Below are 21950 nucleotides of genomic sequence, written 5' to 3'. Positions count from 1 at the left end.
ATCTTATGTAACTTTTCCATACACTTTACTGAGAGGGTAGGTTTGTGCGACTCCATTTTACAGCTTTTACATTTTAAAAGTTTCAAAAAGCATATTCAGTGTCTCATGATAAGGGTGGAAAATGGATTCAAATCTAGAGGTTTTTTTTTTTTTTTAATATTCCAAAGCACGAGTTCTTCAGAGTTGATTCCCTTTATAATTACCCTGCATTTCCATGTAATTTTCCCTTTCAGGACTTGGTTTTCTTTATTTATGAAAGGGACCCAGTAATCACAGACCTTTTCAAGGAAACCCCCAGGAAGGCAAAGGGAGTGAAAGTATTTCAGTAACTTTCCAGGGTTCTGTATGGTTGAAGATAATTACCACTGAAATGTGGTGCATTGTACTTAGAAAATGTCAGGAAGTATTGGTAGGGATGAGTTGAGGGCCCTCAGCAGGGGTTGTTATAGGGACAAAGATAATCACATTGTGTTCTGCACAGTTTAGAATCCCTGGAGAATGATCCCTGGAGAATTTCCTCCCAGGATGGTGCTGGGATCTTGGGATGTATGCTGACTGGCATTCTGCTGACAGTGATCAACTCGCCTACAAACAGATCCCGTACTCATTCACACAAACTGTATACATAAATACAATCTGTACCCCTTCACAGCATGTTCCCACAGGACCATATTCATACACAGCATGTGCTTAACACCCATTATTGTCTGTGAGAGAATACATTATTATTCCCAATTTTTTTCAGTTATGTATTTTTATTTATTTATTTTTATTTTTTATTATTTTTAAAGGATTTTATTTATTTATTCATGAGAGACACACAGAGAAAGAGAGAGGCAGAGACACAGGCAGAGGGAGAAGCAGGCTCCATGCAGGGAGCCCCACGTGGGACTCGATCCTGGGACTCCAGGATCACGCCCCGGGCTGAAGGCAGGTGCTAGACTGCTGAGCCACCCAGGAATCCCCAGGAAAGATAATTTTTAAAAAATTATTTTTTTAGGAAAGATAATTTTTTTAAAATTTTTATTTATTTATGATAGTCACACAGAGAGAGAGAGAGAGGCAGAGGGAGAAGCAGGCTCCATGCACTGGGAGCCCGACGTGGGATTCGATCCTGGGTCTCCAGGATCACGCCCTGGGCCAAAGGCAGGCGCCAAACCGCTGCGCCACCCAGGGATCCCCAGGAAAGATAATTTTAAATTTCAGTTTTCACATTTATTGTTTAGTATATAGAAAAGTGATTAATTTTTGTGTGTTGATCTTGGACACAGTGATGTTCCTAAACTTGGTGGTTATCAGAGGGTTTTCTTTTTTAAATGCTTTTTTGACATTGCTCCCATAGAGAATTATGTCATCTATAATTAAAGCTCATTTTCCTTCTTTATTTCCATTCTGTCCCTTTGTTTTTTCTGACCTACTGCACTAGCTAGAATTTCCAGCACTATGATGCGTAAGATGAGAGCAGACATCCTTGTTTGTTACTATCTTAGGGAGAAGGCGTTTGATCATAACATTTAAGTTTGTTTGTTTGTTTGTTTGTTTATTTAACATTTAAGTTTAGTGTTAACTTTGGGCCTTTGTCAATTTTTAAAAAAAGATTTTATTTATTTATTCATGAGAGAGGCAGAGACCTAGGCAGAGGGAGAAGCAGCCCTTGATCCCAGATGCCCCGAGCCCCAAGGCAAATGCTCAACCGCATAGCCACCCAGGCATTCCTGAGCCACCTAGGCGTCCCAGATCTTTGTCAGTTTGAGGAATTACCTTTCTATTCATAATTTGCTGGGTATTGTTGTCATGAGTAGTTGTTGGATTTTATGAAATTGCTTTTTCTTTTCTTTTTTTTTTTTTTTTTAAGATTTTCTTTATTTGAGAGAGAGAAAATGTGCTTACACATGAGTGGGGGGAGGGACAGAGGGACAGGGTGAGGGAGAAGCGGAATTCCCGCTGGGCAGGGAACCTGGACAGATGGGGGCTCAATCTCAGGACTCCAGGATCATGACCTGAGCCAAAGGCAGACACTTAACCAACTGAGCCACCCAGGCACCCTGAAATGCTTTTTCTTCTATCAGTTGAATGATCTTAATGTTTTTTTTTTTCTTTAGTATTGATATGGTAGATTATATTAGGTTTTCAGATACTGAACCTATCTTGCATATGTGGAATAAATTCCCCTTGACTGTGGTATATAATCCTTTTTTACATTACCGGATTTGATTTGATAATATTTTATTGAGGAATTTTACATCTCAATTAATGAGATATTGGTCTGTACTTGTTTTGTTGTTTTGATAACCCTGCTTTGGGTTATCAGGATAATAATGGCCTCATAAAATGAGGTGGGGACATATTTCCTCTTATTTTTTGGAATAGGTCGCCTAAAATTTATGTTAGTTCCTCTTTGAATGTTTGATAGAATTCTTCAGTGAAACAATGTAAGCCTGGAGATTTCTTTTTATTTTAAATTACAAGTTCAGTTTCTTTTTTTTTTTTTTAATTTTTATTTATTTATGATAGTCACAGAGAGAGAGGCGCAGAGACATAGGCAGAGGGAGAAGCAGGCTCCATACACCATACATACATACCACCTGATGTGGGATTCGATCCCGGGTCTCCAGGATCGTGCCCTGGGCCAAAGGCAGGCGCCAAACCGCTGCGCCACCCAAGGATCCCACAAGTTCAGTTTCTTTAATAGTTAATATGACCATTCAGATTATCTATTTTTGGGGGGTGGGGTAGTTTCTGGATTTCAGGGATTAGGTTCATTGCTTCCAAGTGGTCACATTTATGAATGTAGACTTGTTAGTAGTATTCCTTCTGGAGTCCTGTTTGGGGGACTCACAATATCGTAAGGAACTTTTTGCCTAAATAGTGGGACTGAGGCTTATGGGAATGTTTGTATCTGTTTTCCAAGGCAATTGATCTGCCATGTGGATGATCTAACCGTGCTTTATTTTTCTGTCTTATTTTAGTCTGCCCTACCCCTATCCAGTACCCTTTTGGCATCTCTCCTTAGCTGATTCAACCCTGATCCCAGAGAAGGGCAGTAATGGTATGTTTCCCGAGGCCATCGAGGCCCTGCTAAGCCCCCGTTTCCAGGATGTTCTTTATGTTGCCAGGGCCAGGTGCACTGGGAGGAAGTTTGAGAAGTCTTCGTTTGGGGTCTGCATCTTCTGCCTGTGGGGTCTTGGGACCTGGAGGAGCACTGGCCAGGGAGCATCTCAGTCTTGGTGTCTTGGCTGGAGAGCTCTTGGGAGACACACAACTTCCATTTACTGATTTCCTCCTGGATGCTCTGCACTGGGCTCACGGCCCAATGTTCATCCTTGCCTGTTAATAGCACTGCAAAATAGGGGTTACTCCTCACTTGTCTTAAGCTGAAGGCACAGAGAATGAGAGAGAAAGGGGACCATGACTTGCACAAGCTCCTGCTATTGGTAAATGGCAGAGCCAGGATTGAAATTCAGCACCTTGGAATTGGAAGCACTTTCACTATAGAGCATTTGTCTGTCATCTCATGTTTTCAAGGGATCTCAGATGAAACAGGCCAGAAGAGAGATGAAGAAAGGAACTTCTGTGGGACCCCTTGGACTCTGCCTCCCAGTCCAGCCTGCTGGGGGATCAAGCCAATATAGAAATGCCAGGCCATCTAGGGTGGTGCAAATGCAGGTCTGGTCACAGCGGACTCCTAGGAAAGCTGGAGAAATCACTGTTGGAGCTAGAAAAGGGAGGTCAGGGCTCCATTGTGGATGTGAGCCCTTTCCTTGGCCAGCTTGGCTTCTGGTTGGAGCAGGGGAGCACGGAACTTTCTCTGTCCAGAGCCCTGAACAGTCTAAGAATGTCTCCTGCTCTGTTTCCCAAACTGTCCCCAGGATGTGCTCCAATGCTGTATAACCATAGAAATGAAGAGGGTAATAAGGGGTCTCATCCAGTCCTCTTCACTCTTCAGACTGGGAATTGAGGCCCAGAGAAAAGAAGACAATTGGTCGAGTGCCCCCAGGCAAGCAGTGAGGCGAGAGGAAGGAAGTTAGTCCTGCGCAATAATGAAGAGCTCTTGGTGCTGCCTTCTGGGGCGGGGGGGGGGGGGGGGGGGGGGGGGGGGGGGGGGGGCAGGTAGACAGCCCCAGGGCTATGAAAACTCATAGTTATATTATACACATTACCAGATGCACCTAAGCATTATTCCTGCACTTACTCGTTCACTTGCATTTTGGCAGAGACTCAAAGGGCAGTGGAGTGGTAAAGTTTTAAAGTGGAAAAAAGGGAAGGCTTCATTTATGCCCCGATTGCAGGCTGTTGGCAAGGGGAAAAGGGATAGCTACATAGAAGAGGGCATCCTATATGATTGGAGTATATTTGGCTTTCTCTGATTAATCCTAAGCTGGAAGTGGGGACAAATTTGGGTAACTGACAGTTATTAATCAAGGCCTGTTTGGGGGTGATTGATAGTCTGGCTGCCTGGGCTAATTGCTAGAGGTGACGTTCTGATTTCTTATAAGTCAGTCTGCAAGCAGGTTGACTTCTGGACTAGTTATTGTAGATTGTAGGTTGGTTTCCTGGGATAGTTCCTACAGGCCATTTTTATATGTGGTCTTGCCATTGTCAATTTGCATATCAGTCTCTTGAATTATTTTTTTAAGTGTGACAATGGTATAATGTAAAAAAATAAGGTGCCCATAGGTAAGATATGTACCTGATTATTTGTAGATTAAATAGGTCAGTAAGAGAGGAAGGGTGATAGATAAAACTGGCATGCTCTTGATGTTTGTGAACCTGGGTTATGGATGCATGGAGACTAGTTATATTATTCTGTGTTGTGCATATTTTGAAATTTCTGTAACAAAAACTTTTTGCTAGTGAGAATAGTAATTGTAGTTGCTTTAAGTATTAAATGAGATAATTCAAGTAGAAAGTTTAGCATGGGACTTGGCATAAGATTGAGTCATATCTTGTAGTAGACCCTTGCTGAGCATGTTTCTGGCATTATCTCATTACTATGTGAGATACTACATGGGATTATACTACACAGGCTGTTTTAGAAACTAATTTTTTTTTCGGTCAACAATGTTTTGTCAATAAGTCATGAGGATAAAAGGTACAACACAGAATACAACACAGAATATAGTCAATGGTATTATAATAGTTGTATGGTGAAAGATGGTAGCTACACTTGTGAGCACAGCATAATGTATAGACTTGTTGAATCACTATATTGTACACCTAAAACTAGATGTGCAATGTAACATTGTGTGCTGAGCCCTGTGCTTCTGAAAAGCAGCACGGGTTAAGAAATCTCTCAAACTTTTGTTCGAGAGACAGTATAGTGTGGCATAAGATAATGATGGCATTTCATTTACTGGAAGAAAGAATAGACCTTTCAATGAATGGCGCTGGAAAGATTATCCAATCATTTGAGACAAATTTAGATCCTTTCTCTTATGTGAATTTTATTAAGAATAAATTAGAGAGTATTAAAGGTAAAACATTAAGAAACAAAACATAAAACACAAAACTAAATGTTGTGGGTTGAATTGTGTCCTCCCCCTCCCCCTTCATACTTGAGGCCTGATGCCCAGTAACTCCAGAATGTAACCTTTTTTGGAAATGGGATTGTAGATATAATCAAGTTAAGATGAGGTCATTAGGGTGGGCTCTAATCCAATAAATCTAGCTGTTCTAAGAGGAAATACCATATGAAGACAGATACACAGGAGAATTCAAGCCAAGAAATTGGATTGACAGCAACCAAAGGAAGCTAGGGAGAGTCCAGGAAGGATTCTACCCAAAGTCTCAGAAGGAACCAGCCTCTCTTGATAATGAACTTCTAGCCTCCAGACAGAGAAAATTAACTTCTATTTCTTACGTTTGTGGTACTTTGTTATGATAGCCCTAGGAAACAAATGTAATTTCTGTCTTGAACATTTTATCATCCGCCATCACTTCATACCTATTAACAGTCACTCCACATTCCTTCTTCCCTCCATTTACTGGCAGGATATATTTTAATATGTTTAATACATGTTCTGTTTCTGAGAAGTGTCTTTTTTTGGACATTTTGTATAAATGGAATTATATTGTATTTTATAACTATCTTTTTTTACTTAGTATTGCTTCAAAGTTTATCAATTATGTAGCATATATCAATACATCATTCCTTTTATTGCCAGATATTCCACTATTTGGATATACTATACTTTTTTTATCCATTGCAGTAGACCCTTGCTGTAGTGCAGTGGATAAAATGGACAGTTGATGGACATTTGTGCCTTTCCCACTTTTGGCTCTTATGAATAACACTGCTATGAACACTTGTGTACAAGTTTTTGTGTAGATGTATATTTTCATTTCTCTTTGGTAGGCATCTAGGAATGGTATCACTGAGTGATATAGTAGCTCCATGTTTAAAGTTTTGAGGAGCTACCAAACTGTTTTCCAGAGTGACCACACCATTTTATGAGCCTACCAACAATGCATGAGGATTCCAATTCCCCACATTCTGATGGCTTCTTATCTTATTCAAAGTAAGAGCCAATGTTCTTCCTTGTACTAAATGGACCAATATTGTATTAGGTCATCCAGAGAAACAATGATAGGATATGTGTAATTAATTAATTAATTAGTTGGCTCATTTGGTTATAGAGGCTGAGAAGTCCCATGATCTGCCATCTGCAAGCTGGAGAACTGGTAAGGCTGGCAGTATAATTCAGTTCTACATGTGAAGGCCCGAGAGCCATGGGAGCCAATGGCTGAAAGCCTGAGAAGGGAGGAGTGATATGCTGGAGGAAGTCCTAAAGTCTGAAGGCCTATGAACCAGAAGCTTAGATGTCTGAGGACAAGAGAAATTGGATGTCTCAGCTCAAGAAGAAAGAGAATTCATACTCCCTCCACTTTTTTGTTCAACTGAGCTTTCAGTGGATTGGATTATGTCTGCCCATGTTGGTAAAGGTAGATCTTCTTTACTCAGTCTATTGATTCAAATGCTAATCTTTCTTTTCTGGAAACACTCTCACAGACATACCCAGAATTAATGTTTTACCAGTTGTCTGGGCATCCCTTAGCCCAATCAAGCTGACATGTAAAATTACATCACAAACATGATCTAGCCTTTACCTGTCTTTAGTGTTTTAACTACATTGACCTTTTGCTGTTCCTCAAATAAATGAAGCACACTCTGTAGTTGCTTTGTATCTGGTATTTTACCTGCCAGAAACTAACTTCCCACAGATATACTCCTTGTTACTTCACTTCCTTCTGACTTCTGCACAAATGATCTCTTAACAAAGGGGCCAGTCCTTACAGCTCTATTTTTTTAATTTAAATTTAATTTGCCAACATATAGTATAATACCCAGTGCTCATCACATCATGTGCTCTTCTTAATGCCCATCACCCAGTTACCCTATCCTTCCATCCACCTCCACTTCTGTAACCCTTTGTTTGTTTCTCAGAGTCAGGAGTCTCATGATTTGTTTTCCTCTCTAATTTTTCCTTCCTCAGTTCCCCACCTTCGCTTATGGTCCCTTTCACTATTTCTTATAGTCCACATATGAGTGAAACCATATGATAATCGTCTTTCTCCAATTGACTTATTCACTCAAAATAATACCCTCCAGTTCCATCCTGGTTGATGTAAATAGTAGGTATTCATCCTTTCTCATGGCTGAGTAATATTCCAGTGTGTGTGTGTGTGTGTGTGTGTGTGTGTGTATACCACATCTTCTATATCCATTCATCTATCAAAGGAGATCTTGGCTCCTACCACAGTTTGGCTATTGTGGATATTTTTTTTTAAAGATTTTATTTATTTATTCATGTCACACACACACACACACACACACACACAGCGGCAGAGACACAGGCAGAGGGAGAAGCAGGCTCCCTGCAGAGAGCCTGATGTGGGACTTTTGATCCCGGGACTCCACGCCCTGGGCTGAAGGTGGACGCTCAATTGCTGAGCCACCCAGGCGTCCCTATTGTGGACATTTTTAAAGCTCTATATTAAATAAGAATCCTTTTCTCTCCTTTTTATCCTGATTTTGTTGAATCTCTCTTTTTCAGATGTCCATTTGAATGTAAGATCTTTGAGGGGAGGGACATTATTTGTTTTGTTCACTGCCTTAAAGAGAAATAATATGACACCTTTTGAAACTTGCAAAGAAGACTTTATTCAAGACTTTATTGCATTGCAATATGGAGAGAACTTGGACTTAACTCCCAATACAACAGGGACAAGTGGGGATTTATAGCCAGCTGATAGGGTGAGGGAGTAAATGGAAAATGACTATGAAGAAATTGGTTAGATATCAAGGTGGGGGGAGGGAGAGTGTAATATCAAGGGTGGGGAAAGAAGAGCTTGATTGGATTCCAAGGGTTGGGGAATTCTTTTTTTTTTAATTTTTAATTAATTAATTTATTTATGATAGTCACAGAGAGAGAGAGAGAGGCAGAGACACAGGCAGAGGGAGAAGCAGGCTCCATGCACCGGGAGCCCGATGTGGGATTCGATCTGGGGTCTCCAGGATCGCGCCCTGGGCCAAAGGCAGGCGCCAAACCGCTGTGCCACCCAGGGATCCCGGGTTGGGGAATTCTTGAACTGGCTTAGTAGGATTCTTTGCTAAAATTGGGCTCACTAAAGAAAAGACAAGGCCTTCTAGAAGAGGATTCAGAGGATCCTGGCCAAAGTTTGGTTAAGGAGGGAGTCCTTGTCAAGTGCTCTAGCCTTACCATCTAGAATAGTCAGTGGCATTTAGAAGGGCACTGGTTAATCACTGTTAATGTGGTGAATAAGTGTCCCCTTCTGAGGGATAGTCTTTTAAATAAAAAGTCCTAATTGCACAAAAGAGATACATTTTCCTTCCTGAGTTGTCCAATTCCTGGAGCTTATAAGTAGGAATTTTTTTCGAGATATTTACACATTTTTCAAAAATGGATTTAATCTTATTGCATCTTCTATGTCAACAAACAGAAAATCTAGTGTTTTGGGTGCTTTTTTTTTTTTTTAACGATTTTATTTATTTATTTGACAGCGCAAGCAGGGGGGGAATGGCAGGCAGAGGGAGACGGCAAAGCAGGCTCCCCACTGAGCAAGACACCAGATGCGTGCTCCATGCCAGGGCCCTGGGATCAGGACCTGAGTGGAAGGCACACACTTAACCTGACAGCCACCCAGGCACCTTGGGTGCTCTACTTTTCTAATATGCATTTTCTTTGCTTAAAATAAAAATGAGATAACTTGGAAACAAGTGAACAAATCAATCATAAACAGCTGCCCCAAAGAAACATAAACCATATCTCACAGATTTGCATGTTTCTAGCGTTGGATGCCGCCAATCTTGGCTGCACACTAGAATCACCTGGGAGCCTCAAAAAAAATCCCGATGCCAGGACTACACCCAGAGCATTAATCCAGAATTTCTGGAGCTGTGACCAAGGCCCAATTACTTTTCAAAGCTCCCCCCCGCCGGCCACGAGTGATAAGCGTAGGATGGAGACCCGGAGACCCTGAGACCGCCTGGCCAGCTCCCGAGACTACATTTCCCAGAGGCGCCGGCAGCCGCTTCCGTTTCCGGCCCTGGGGGCCTCCGTGTGAGTAAAGCGAGGCTCCTGCGAGCTCGTGGGTGTCGGCGGCCAGTACCTCGGGTGGTCGCAGTTCTTCGGCGCGCGCAGCCTCCCCGCGCTGCCCGCCCAGCTCGGTTCTGAAGTTGCCGCCACCGAGCTGGGGCTCTGAGACCTGGTGCGCCCCTGTGTTCCCCGGGATTCAGGAGGTTCCGGAGGGGACCGCAGATGTGGCTGGGGCCCCACCCCGAGGAGCCGTGCCCCAGCGAGGGGCCGCCCGAGTCTGGCGCCTGACAAAGTTTAAAGGCTTCCACTGAGGCCCGGAGATGGAGTCACTGACGAGACTTTCCGCCTTGTTGGCGAGGGTGCCAGACTGACCGACTGACAGCTGGGCCTGGAGCCTCCTGCGGGGCCAGACTGCAGACCCAGGGCCCTGGCCTGAACCACCTTCCTGTGTCCGCCCTCGTCGTGGGGAGCAGGGAGGGTGGAGGACTGCTCGTGTCCAGCCTGCAGAGAGCAAGTTCTAGCTAGTCTAGGACATGGAGGGACTTCCTCATATTTCCTTTCTTCTTTCCCAGATTGGCTTATTCAGGATTCTTTGCCCTTGCCTGGGAGAACAGTTCAGGAGACAGATGGCCCCAAGACTACCAAGAGCCCAGATCCAGGCAAGTTTGATTTCAACTTTCCCCGAGAAATTGCCACCGTTTCAAAGTGAAGTTGGGTTTATACTTCTTGCCTGGAAGATACTCTGCCCTGTGTTTGGACCAAGTTAGGTTGCCTGAGCCAGTCCTGGATTATGCAGCTTTACAGAGAAAGGACATCTCTCCCCACTGTTGTCCCTTCGTGTCGTCTTTGCCCATTTTTTTTTTTTTTTTGGTTTTTATTTTTGTTTTTTAAGGCTTTTATTTATTTATTCATGAGAGACACAGAGAGAGGCAGACATAGGCAGAGGGAGACACAGGCATACCCAGGACCGGGACATTAGGACCTGGGCCAAAGGCTCAACCACTGAGCCACCCAGGTGTCCCCACATTTTTTGTTTTTAAAGATTTTATTTATTTGAGAGAAAGAAACAGAGATAGCGACTGAAATCGCACAAGTGTGGAGAAGAGGGAGATGCAAGCTCCCGGAACCCACTGAGCAGGGAGTCCTATGTGGGGCTCAATCCCAGGGTCCTGGAACCATGACCTGAGCCAAAGGCAGACGCTTAACCAGCTTAAACCACCCAGGTGCCCCAAGTCCTCTCTACCCATTACAGTTGTTCACTGAATAGACTTTTGCTACCCATGATTTATAGAGTGCTAGAAACTGAAGAATACTTTGTAGGTAAAGTATAGCGCTCACCTCAAAGGGGCCGCCAACTCAAAGAAGATGAGAAACAGGCTCATTTATCATATAAGGAGAGGCCCTAGTGTCTGAGTGATAACACACGGCACAGTGATAATAGTGCTCTTGATGTTCAGGGTGAGGGGAGGGTGGTAGTAGTGGTGGTAATCCTCTTAGTTCTTCCCAAAGATTAAATGAAGCTTGCATAATTGCAGAGGATGGAGTGACTAGGTGAAGGCTACAACATGAGTGAAGCTATTACATCTGAAACAGGAACAAACTGGGCCCAGAGAAATTGGGAAACATTCAGAGTTTAGAATGCCAAGCTAGAGTTTGCCTTTATCCTGCAGAAAACTGGGTTTTGAAGGATTTTGAGAAGTTAACAGGAGTAGTATGTATTTGAGTATTATAAAAATTAAGAGTAACAGAAAGTTTAAAAAATTAAAGATTACCCATATTCCTATCACACAAGTTATTTCATTTGAAACACTTCTGCATATGTATTTTTTAGTTTTATCCATTTTCTTCCTTTTGATATGTCATAGCCATGTCTTCAAAATTGCTCTAGTCTCATTACCATTTTTTATAGCTTCTTTTCATACTGTAGTCAAGCAGCTCAGTGACTTTGAACAAGTTTTTGAACTCTCTGAGCCTGAGTATCTTTAGCTATAAAATAGGTTTACCTTATGGATAGTCCTGGTGAAAGTTCAGATAAATGTTATATATAATGGGGCTTAGCACTGTGCCTGGTACATATTAAGTTGCTATTGCTATGAAAGGAAATTGACAAATATGTATTGTTTCCCAGTAAATTCTAGGATAAAGCTAATGTTACTTTGCATGTCTTGGAGTTTCATTTTATTTGTTGAATGACAGATCCTTGAACACTTCCAAAATGCGCCAGGCATAATTTTAGGCTGGTGAGACAGCAATGACACAGGTGGTCCCTAACCTCTTGGAGCTCACATTATAGATAATACTGACAATAGATCTGATTCTGCCAGGTAGTGAGAAATCCTGTGAAGAAAGTGAAGTGGGGGACTCCTAGGTGGCTTAGCGGTTGAGCGTCTACCTCTGGCTCAGGTCATGATCCTGAGATCTGGGATCAAGTTCCACATTGGGCTCCCTGCATGGAACCTGCTTCTCCCTCTGCCTGTGTCTCTGAGTCTCTCTGTCTCTCATGAATAAATAAATACAATCCTAAAAAAAAAAAAAAAAGTGAAGTGGGTCATGAGATAGAGAGTGGTAGAGAATGGGAGAAGAGAAAAAAGAACTTTCTGATGAGGTAACATTTATGCAAAGACCTACAAAGTGAGAGATGAGCAAATGCCAGGCTCAGAGGAGGGAGCATGATTGGTGTGTTGGAAGAGCATAAGGAGGGCAGTGTGGTTGAAATGAGGGGCCACGAGGTCCCCTTATTCCTAGCTTCATTTTCTAGCTTCTTTTAATGTTTTGTTCCTGTGTGGCAAGTCTGCTTTCTTAGCATGTTGTATATTTTATTCCTTGAGCCTTTCATTAATTGTGTTCCACTTCCCTCTGCATAAACCATCTGAAATATCAGAAGCTGGCCTTGAATATGTTGCTTTCCTTTTCCAGTGAGGACTTCTTGGTTCCTTACTTCAGGGTCAAGGGTGTAAACAGTTTCCGGATGAGCAGAATTGGATTTGATTTTGCAGGGATCACTGACATTTGGGGATGTGGCTGTGGCCTTTACCCAGTTTGAGTGGAAATACTTGGATGCCACTCAGCGGGCCCTGTACAAAGATGTGATGCTGGAAAACTATGGGAATCTGCTTTCTGTGGGTAAGGATGTCTTTTTAACTCAAGATTGATTTCCTGGGCAACTGTGGGTTTTCACAGGATATATGGGGTATTTGAAAATTGTAAATGGGAGATTTTGTTTGTTTTTAGTGTAGGCTTAGAGGCTGGAGTTACTGCTCATTCTGTCCCTCAGAAAGTCAGAGCCTTACAGAGTTTAGGATGGCTGCTTTGTGTGCAGTCTAGCCCAGTTCTCTAAATTTTCCCTGTATATATCTGTAACTACATGATTTGGACATCCTGATACCACTCTCTAGGCCTCCCTGACGTGGAGATCTCCCTGAGGTTTGGGATAACTCTTGTGTTCACCAGCATAATCACATTTCTTTTTCTTTATCTACAATAGGATTTCTCTCTTCCAAACCCAAACTAATCACCCAGTTGGAGCAAGGGGCAGAGCCATGGATGGAAGTACAACAGATCCCATCAGATAATTATTCAGGTGAGTGAGGTGGGAACCATTTCAAGCAGCAGCTGAGCACAGTGAATGTTGAGGGATTCTTGGTCAGAAGGCTCATCTTAGAGAGCCCATGTCTGGGCAAGCAGGGCTGGGGCACTTGATACCAGTTTCCTCTTTTTAATGTCATTGTTTTGCCAAATGACTTACAGTTTTTCTCTTCATTCCTATGGAGAGCTGCTCCCTTCTTGAGGGCCTTAGGCCCATGACATCTCACTCTGAAAATCCTCAGTCTCCTTGTGTGCTTTTGCCCCTTCCTGTTTTCAGGCACTTGTCAGGCTATATACTTTATTTCTATCCATTCTCGATTCCTTTCAAATTCTCTCCTCGTTAGCTTAATAGATGACTACATAGGAATGTCTGGGTGGCTCAGTGGTTGAGCATCTGCCTTTGGCTCAGGGTGTGATCCTGGAGTCCTAGAATCAAGTCCTGCATCAGGCTCCCTGCATGGAGCCCACTTCTCCCTCTGCGTATGTTTCTGCCTCTCTCTCTGGGTCTCACATGAATAAATAAATGAATTATTTTTTTTTAATAAATAAAATCTTTAAAAAAATAAATGACTACATATCCCTTTCTAGCTTTAATATCCATTATCTCTAATCATATTGTAACAGTGGCAGATTCCAAGGGTAAGCATAGTTTCCTGACTATCAGATAATTACTATTTTTGGCTAACAAACTGATGAGGAAGCATTTACTTCCCTTTTCTTGTGGTCTTTTTAAATTTCTCTTCTCTGTAATTCTTTGCACTTGGCTCTCATTTTTTTCTATATATACTTTTGCATGAATTTTCTGTATGTCTCTTTCTTTGTGTCATAGTTTATTTCAAAATCTTTAAACATGGGTGTTTTTCTCACCTAAAATATTTATCCTACCAGTATTCCTTTCTTTTTTTCCCCCCAGTATTCCTTTCTTAAAAAACTGTTATTTTGCTTATATCATCCTCAGAGAAACTTTTATAACTGTATTTCATGGAAGATACCAATAATACATAATTTGTTTAAACTAGGTTTTTGGTTTTATTTTGCTTTTAATACTTTTCAGTAATTCTTTTTGTTCTTACTATGTTTAACTTTTTTCCCCTAAATTTTTGTGTAGATTCTTTTTTTTTTTTTTTTTTTTTAAGATTCTATTTATTCATTTGAAAGAGAGAGAGAAAGCATGAGTAGGGAAGGGTAGAGGGAGAGGGACAAGCAGAAGGGCAGAAGGGAAGGGCAGAGGGAGAGGGACAAGCAGACTCCCTGCTGAGCAGGGAGCCTGACTCCTGGCTGATCCCAGGACCCTGAGATCATGACCTGAGCCAAAGGCAGACGCTTACCCCACTGAACCAACAGGTGCCCCTATGTAGATTCTTTATAGAGTAACAGTAGTAAATCATTCTTTCTTGTTCTTTGTTCTTTCTGTTTTAATTTTGGTATTTTTTGATAGAAGGTGTTTAGAATTTAGACGTAGTAAAAGCTAACAATGTTTCCTTTGACATTTCTTCCATTTGGAAGACTAATTAATCTTTATTCAAAGATTTACAACCATTCCATGTTTTACACTTCCTACTCCTTTTTTGCATATTCAAAAATCCAATTAGTTTTTAGAAGTGCATATGGTACAAAATTCAGATGGTTCAAATGGTATGTACCCTTCTTCACATACCAGTTCCTCTTTCTAGAGGCATCTTTGTGTAAATTTATTGTGGAAATTTCCAGATATAATGTATGCTTTGCAAGAATATACATGTATTCCTTTTTTTTTTTTTTTTTAAGTACATGGTAGTACACTATTCTAAATCTTGCTCTTGTCATATCTTGGAAATCATTTCAAATACCTACATCATTTAGAGTACTGTTTTACTTTTTTTGTGTGTGTATGCTGTTTTACTTTTTAATGGCTATATAGTGTTCCATTTTATGGATGTACTGTAACTTATGTAATTAGTTCCCTATTAATGGACACAATAACTATGAATAATGATGCAATGATTATTGATACACATATCAATTCTCTGAAGTACCAGTATATCTATAGGATAAATTCTAGAAAAAGAATTTTAGGTGAAAGGGTAAATATATTTTTGAAAATAGTGGATAATACCAGTATCCATACATTTATACTCCTGTTGACAACGTATGAATGCCAGTCTGATCATACGTTGTCAACAGTGTTATACTTTTTGATAATTGCCAATCTGATAGTTAAAAACTTTTATTGTAATTTTAATTTGGATTTTTTTTTAATCAGGAGTATACTTCATGTATTTTTTTAAAGTTTGTTTTATTTTTTATTTATTTTATTTATTTATTTTTAAAGATTTATTTTTTTTACTTATGATAGACACACAGAGAGAGAGAGGCAGAGACACAGGAGGAGGGAGAAGCAGGCCCATGCCGGGAGCCCGACGCGGGACTCGATCTCGGGACCCCAGGATCCCGCCCCAGGCCAAAGGCAGACACCAAACCGCCGAGCCACCCAGGGATCCCCTTGTTTTATTTTTTAAAGAATTTATTTATTCATGAGAGACACAGAGAGAGACAGAGATAGGCAGAGGGAGAAACAGGCTTTCTAAAGGGAGCCCGATGCAGGACTTGATCCTTGGGACCCTAGGATCATGACCTAAGGCAAAGGCAGGTGCTCAACCACTGAGCCACCGAGGTGTCCCTAAAGTTTCTTTTCTTTTCTTTTCTTTTTTTTTTTTTATTTATTTATGATAGTCACACAGAGAGAGCGAGAGAGAGGCAGAGACATAGGCAGAGGGAGAAGCAGGCTCCATGCATCCGGGAGCCCGACGTGGGATTCGATCCCGGGTCTCCAGGATCATGCCCGGGGCCAAAGGCAGGCGCCAAACCGCTGCGCCACCCAGGGATCCCTAAAGTTTCTTTTATATTGTTTTATATTGACTTTTTTTGGGTTATCAACAGTAATGATAATGATGGATATGATTGTCTTTTTGTGTCTTTAATGGCATTGTGTGTAGGATTCTCCCGTTTAGCTGGGATATTAATGATGAGGAAGCATTTACTTCCCTTTTCTTGTGGTCTTTTTAAATTTCTCTTCTCTGTAATTCTTTGCACTTGGCTCTCATTTTTTTTCTATATATACTTTTGCATGAATTTTCTGTATGTCTCTTTCTTTGTGTCATAGTTTATTTCAAAATCTTTAAACATGGGTGTTTTTCTCACCTAATTATTTTGTGTTATTGTGTAAGAATTGTGTAAAGAAAGTATTTAATTCACTTATTTCATTAAGAAATTATTTTTTAAAAAGTAACCATGGGTATTGGATTTTATCAAATGCTTTTCCAGCCTGTATGGAGATATCTTTCTTTTCCCTTTTGATCTGTTAGGATAGTAAATTTTATCCTCAATTATCTTAATGACTTTGCATTCTTAATAGAACCCTCTTGGTTATGACATCATTACATTATTTTTTTTAATATGCCAGTAGATGATTCTGTTTGCTAATCTTTTGTGTAAGTTTTTGTACTGATACTTATAAAAATTTATTTACATTTTTCTTTTTTGTAGGGCCATTTTCATTAGGTTTTGATTTCAGTTTTGTGATACCTCTTAAAATTATTTTTTAGACCTTTCCTATTTTCATCCTCTGGTATGGTTTAATTCACATGATAACTGGTTCCCTGAATTCTTTCCCTGAAAGTTTGGCACGTGTTTTGTTTTTACTTGTTTATTTTTAATGTCAGGGAGCAGGGGAGAGGCACTGGGGAGTAATTATTTGGTAATATTCTCTCTTTCATAGTAACTTGTCCAAATAGATTTTTGCTCCCTCTCAAAACCATTATAAATGGTTTTGATAATTTACCATTTCCTAAAAATAACCAGTAATTCAATTTCTCAAATTTATCTGTATAGTTTTGAACAAAATCGCCTTTATGATTCTTTTTGATTTTTATGTATTTTTTAAAAGTTTACTTAATTTATTTTTTAAAATAACCTCTACACGCCATGCAGGGTTCAAACTCATGACCCTGAGATCAAGATTTGTGTGTTATTCCAACTGAGCCAGCAGGCACCCCTATGATTCTTTTTGTAATATCCTCTATAGTTATGATTACTTTGTGCTGATTTCTTACATTATTTATTTATCTTTTTAAAATTTATTAACTCTTTTGCTTTTTAAAAAAGTTCTTAGATGTATTTATGTATTATGTTCTGTTTTTTAATCTAATTTCTTTTTTCTTTTGTTTTCTTAGGTTTATTTACTTTTTCTAACCTTCTTAATTATTTACTTAATTCACTGATTTTCATTCTTGGTCATTTAATATAAATATTCAAAGCTTTAAACTTTTGTGCAGTGTTTTGGCTGTATTCAATAGTTTCTTTTTTCAACTATCATCTTTCTTAAAATTAAGAAAAATTTTTTTTAAATTTTTAAAATTCAGTTAGCCAACATACATAGTACATACTTAATTTCTGGTATAGTGTTCAATAATTCATCAGTTGTGTGTAACACCCAGTCTCATTACAAGAAGTTCTAATATGGTTTTCATGACTATTAGATATTTTACAATTTGTATTTTGATTTCTCTGATCAAAGTATTAAGAGACTCATAAGCTAGCCTTCCTTTTTCTTTCTTAAAGCCTTTAAAAAATGTAATACATATATAGAAAAATTGATAAAAAATACATATATACACAGTCGGAATTAGTATTTTTTTAAAAGACTTTATTTATTCATGAGAGACACACAGAGAGAGAGGCAGAGGCAGAGACATAGGCGGAGAGAGAAGCAGCCTCCATGCAGGGAGCCCAATGTGGGACTCGATCCCAAGACTCCAGGATCACGCCCTGGGCCGAAGGCAGACACTCAACCACTGAGCCACCCAGGCATCCTTTAATTCGTATTTTTAAATTGAATACTATGTAGCCAGCACTCAGGTCAAGGAAGAGAACACTGGCAATATTACTAAATCCCATGTTGATCCTTCCCAGTAATTAGCCATCCTCCCCTCCCTCCCTCAATCTAACACTAAAGTTTATTTGACCACTGTAATTCATTGTCTTTGCTGTGGATCAGTGATTCTTAAAACTTTAGCATGCATCAGAATGCATACTTAAGTACAATTAGAAGGCCCTTCCCTCAGGGTTTTTTATTCAGTAGGTTTGGAGTGTGAACTGAAAATCCCCGGATGGGGATCACGCCCTGAGCGAAAGGCAGATGCTCAACCACTGAGCCACTCAGGTGCCCCTGTGTGGATACATTTCTTTTGGGCATATACCCAGGAGTAGAATTTTTATTTTATGGGAAATGCACATATTAGTACATAATGCCAAATGGTTTTTCAAAAGTTTGTGCCATTTATATTTCTACCATCAGTGTGTGAGACTACTCATTTTTCCATATTTAGCAATGTTTGGTAATGCCAGTCTTTTGAAGCTAGGCATTCTTTGGGTGTGTTGTGTATCTCATTGTGGTTTTAATATACTTATCCCTTATATCTAATGAGGTTGAGGACATTTAAAAATGTTTATTGAACATTATATATCATCTTTCATGAAATATCTGTTCAGAGAACACTTTGTTGGTTACATATGCAGTCTCACCCTTCTTTCTGTGCTTTGCTTTTCACTATTAGTGGTCTTTTGATGAATAGAAATTCTTAATTTTAATGATCGCTAGTTAATCTTTTTCCCTTTCTTGTCAGTGCTTTTTGTATCCTTTTTAATAAATCCTTTCCTCAAGTTCCTAAAAACATTCTTTTGTGTTAACTTCTAGACATTTTATTGTTTGTCTTTTACTTTTAGATTTTTGAAAAAAATATTTTATTTATTTGAGAGTGAGAGCAAGTGAGAGAGAGCATGAGCAAGGTAGGGAGAGGGAGAAACAGACTCTCCTGCTGAGCAGGGAGCTCGACATGGGGTTTGATCCCAGGAGCCTGGGATCATGACCTGAGCTGAAGGCAGGTAGGTGCTCAACTGACTGAGCCACCCAGGCGCCCCTATTATTAGATTTATCATCCTCTTAGAGTTGATTTTTGTGTATGGCAAGAGGTAGGGTTCATGTTTAACCACCTCCCACATCTTACAAGTGCTAATGTCGTTTTCTTTTCCTTATTGCTCTGTAAGCTACCTTTGTCATAGTACAAGTGTCCATATGCCTGCATTTCTCTTCATATGGCTAGTTTGCCTCCACCTACCTTAACAATCAGTATCTTGAAATTTTCTCTATTTTAACCATTATGCACTAAATGTATATCCCATCAAAGGCCATTTGAAAGATCTGGGCTGTTTCTCACCCAGCTTCACTTGAATTGTTCTAAAAAAATAAGTCTTAGCTCTAGTATCTGATATATGGAATCTCTCCCCAGGCTAATAAATATAAATAATAAAAGATATAAATATATGTATATGTGTATATATAAGAAAAAATTCATTCAGTAAAAGAATTGGGCAATGTTTGTTTTATCACAGATTTGGCTCCATTAGTTTTTCAGAATCTACTTGTCAGAATCATCTTACCTATTTTCTCTTGGGTCTCATGTGTGTACTTTGTAAAAAAAAAATTGCCATTTGATTGGTATGTTCTTTTTAAGATATGTTTAAAAAATGTAGATTACAGTAAAATCTTTTGGCCTGAGAACTGTTTTGGTTCCTTAAATATTTTGTCTCTCTGAGACATTAAATATTGGTTCTCTGTTAAATTCTCAGAGAGGGGCATCTAGGTGGCTCAGTTAGTTAGGCATCTGCCTTCGGCTCAGGTCATGATCCCAGGGTGCTGGAATCGAGCCCCACGTCAGGGTCCCTGCTCTGCGGGGAGCCTGCTTCTCCCTCTCCCTCTGCCTGATGCTCCCTCTCCTTGTGCTCTTTCTCTTTCTCAAATAAATAAATAAAATTTTTAAAAATAATTCTCAGAAAAAGCTAATCATAAATTTTTGAATACATTAAAATGTTCTCAAATGTACCACCCTGTAAGAATCTGCACTAGCAATCATGACTTGCTTTGGGATACGTGGTTTTCTCTCTAGATATGTGTTTATTTTCATATTCTCATTTATTTTGGGGGATGTGTGTTTTCTGTGTTACCTGCCTAACTTGTCAACTTCTTAGATGCTCCTTGCATTCTTTAAATACAGTGTATTATATAATTCCTTCTATTTCTTTAGACTCTTACTTATTTTTATCTTTAGTGTTGCTATCTTTTCTTAGCAAGAATCAAAGTGGGGTGAATTAATTTTACACAATCCTTAAGTTGTGTAGAATAGAAACTTATTTTTATCCTGTGCAGTTCTCACTTTTAGTATTTCAACATAGAAAATGTTTGAATTAATTTTTTTTTTTTTCAGTTCAGGAGTACTGGTTTCAAACAAAGATGTCCACCATAAAGCAATGTACTTCTGAAGGATTTGGTCTGGGAGAGCAAACAAAAAGTGTCATGATGGAAAGAGGCCTGGACTGGGAGGGCAGAAGTTCCACAGAGAAGATACATTATAAATGTGAGGAATGTGGGAAAGTCTTCAAATATAATTCCTCTTTTATTTGCCACCAGAGAAATCATACTGGTGAGAAACCCCATAAATGTGATGAATGTGGAATAGCCTTTATGAGCAGCTCATCTCTTTTAAATCATCATAAAATTCACACAGGCAAGCAACCTTATAGATGTATTGAATGTGGGAAATTCCTTAAGAAGCACTCAACATTTGTTAATCATCAGAAAATTCATTCTAAAGAGAAACCTCATAAATGTAATGAATGTGGAAAAGCTTTTGGAAAGAACTCTATCCTTTTACGTCATCAGAGAATTCATACTGGTCAGAAACCCTACAAATGTAATGATTGTGGGAAAGCCTTTACTCAGAATGTAGCCCTTACTCGTCATGAGAGAATACATAGTGGAGCAAAGCCTTTTAAGTGTAATGAATGTGGGAAAGCTTTTAGGGATAACTCAACTGTGTTGGAACATCTAAAAATCCATACTGGTGAGAAACCATATCAGTGTAATGAATGCGGAAAAACCTTTAGGAAGAGCTCAACTCTTGTTAGTCATCAAAGAATGCATACAGGGGAGAAACCCTATCACTGCAATAAATGTGGAAAATCTTTCAGGTATAGCTCATCCTTTGCTGGACATCAGAAAACTCATAGTGGAAATAAGCCCTATCAATGTAATGATTGTGGGAAAGTCTTTACAAAGAGCTCAACCCTTATTGGACATCAGAGAATTCATACTGGAGAAAAGCCCTATCACTGTAAGAAATGTGGGAAATCTTTCAGGCATAGCTCTGGCCTTGTTGAACATCAGAGGATCCATACTGGAGAAAAGCCTTATGAATGTAATGTATGTGGGAAGGCTTTTCCCCAGAGTTCAGCCCTTAAACAACATAAGAAAATGCATAACAAAGAAAAAGCCATCAAATGTAATTAGTGTGGTAAATCATGCAGAAGTAGTTTATTCCTTTTGATACTCAAAGAAGAGGCATTCAACAAATCATACATTTAAGAAAAATAGTCTGTGTACCTGTATCCTGGAGAACTTCCCACTTGTGAGGATGTTCACTGTAGTATGGTTTGTACTAGTGAAATATTTGAAGAACCTAAATGTCTATCAATTTGGAAATAGTTACTATAGAACATGATATAGGAAGTAAAAAGAATGAGGTAGAGCTTCTTATAGAGCCATAGAAATATCCCCATGATACCTTGTTCAAGTTAAAAAACCAAGTTGCAGAAAATCTACATATTGTGGTCTAATTTATATTTAAAAAAATAAAGCTATTTTTATTTGTTCATATATATCCTGTGTATTAAAAAACACCTGGTAAAATAAAGTCCAAAAGCTGTTATCTTTGA

The 21950-nt window shown here is 39.5% G+C and overlaps 1 protein-coding gene across 3 annotated transcripts in view; it reads left to right on the top strand.

The window, feature by feature from the left end:
• Positions 1 to 21950, top strand: part of ZNF485 (zinc finger protein 485) — a 26235-nt gene extending 4285 nt beyond the window's left edge. Inside the window, exons 2-7 of one of the 3 annotated variants that reach the window (XM_038578110.1) lie at positions 6637 to 6942; positions 9447 to 9581; positions 10130 to 10216; positions 12554 to 12680; positions 13042 to 13137; positions 20444 to 21950. In XM_038578110.1, the coding sequence (XP_038434038.1) occupies positions 10184 to 10216; positions 12554 to 12680; positions 13042 to 13137; positions 20444 to 21525 (1338 nt within the window). In that variant the 5' untranslated portion in view covers positions 6637 to 6942; positions 9447 to 9581; positions 10130 to 10183 and the 3' untranslated portion in view covers positions 21526 to 21950. The other 2 variants (XM_038578109.1, XM_038578108.1) reach the window with 2 other exon arrangements.

This window comes from Canis lupus, chromosome 28 (genome assembly GCF_011100685.1).
Source record: "Canis lupus familiaris isolate Mischka breed German Shepherd chromosome 28, alternate assembly UU_Cfam_GSD_1.0, whole genome shotgun sequence".
Taxonomy (NCBI): Eukaryota; Metazoa; Chordata; class Mammalia; order Carnivora; family Canidae; genus Canis; species Canis lupus.
Note: the sequence above shows the minus strand (reverse complement) of the source record. Positions and strands in the feature narration are given on the sequence as shown.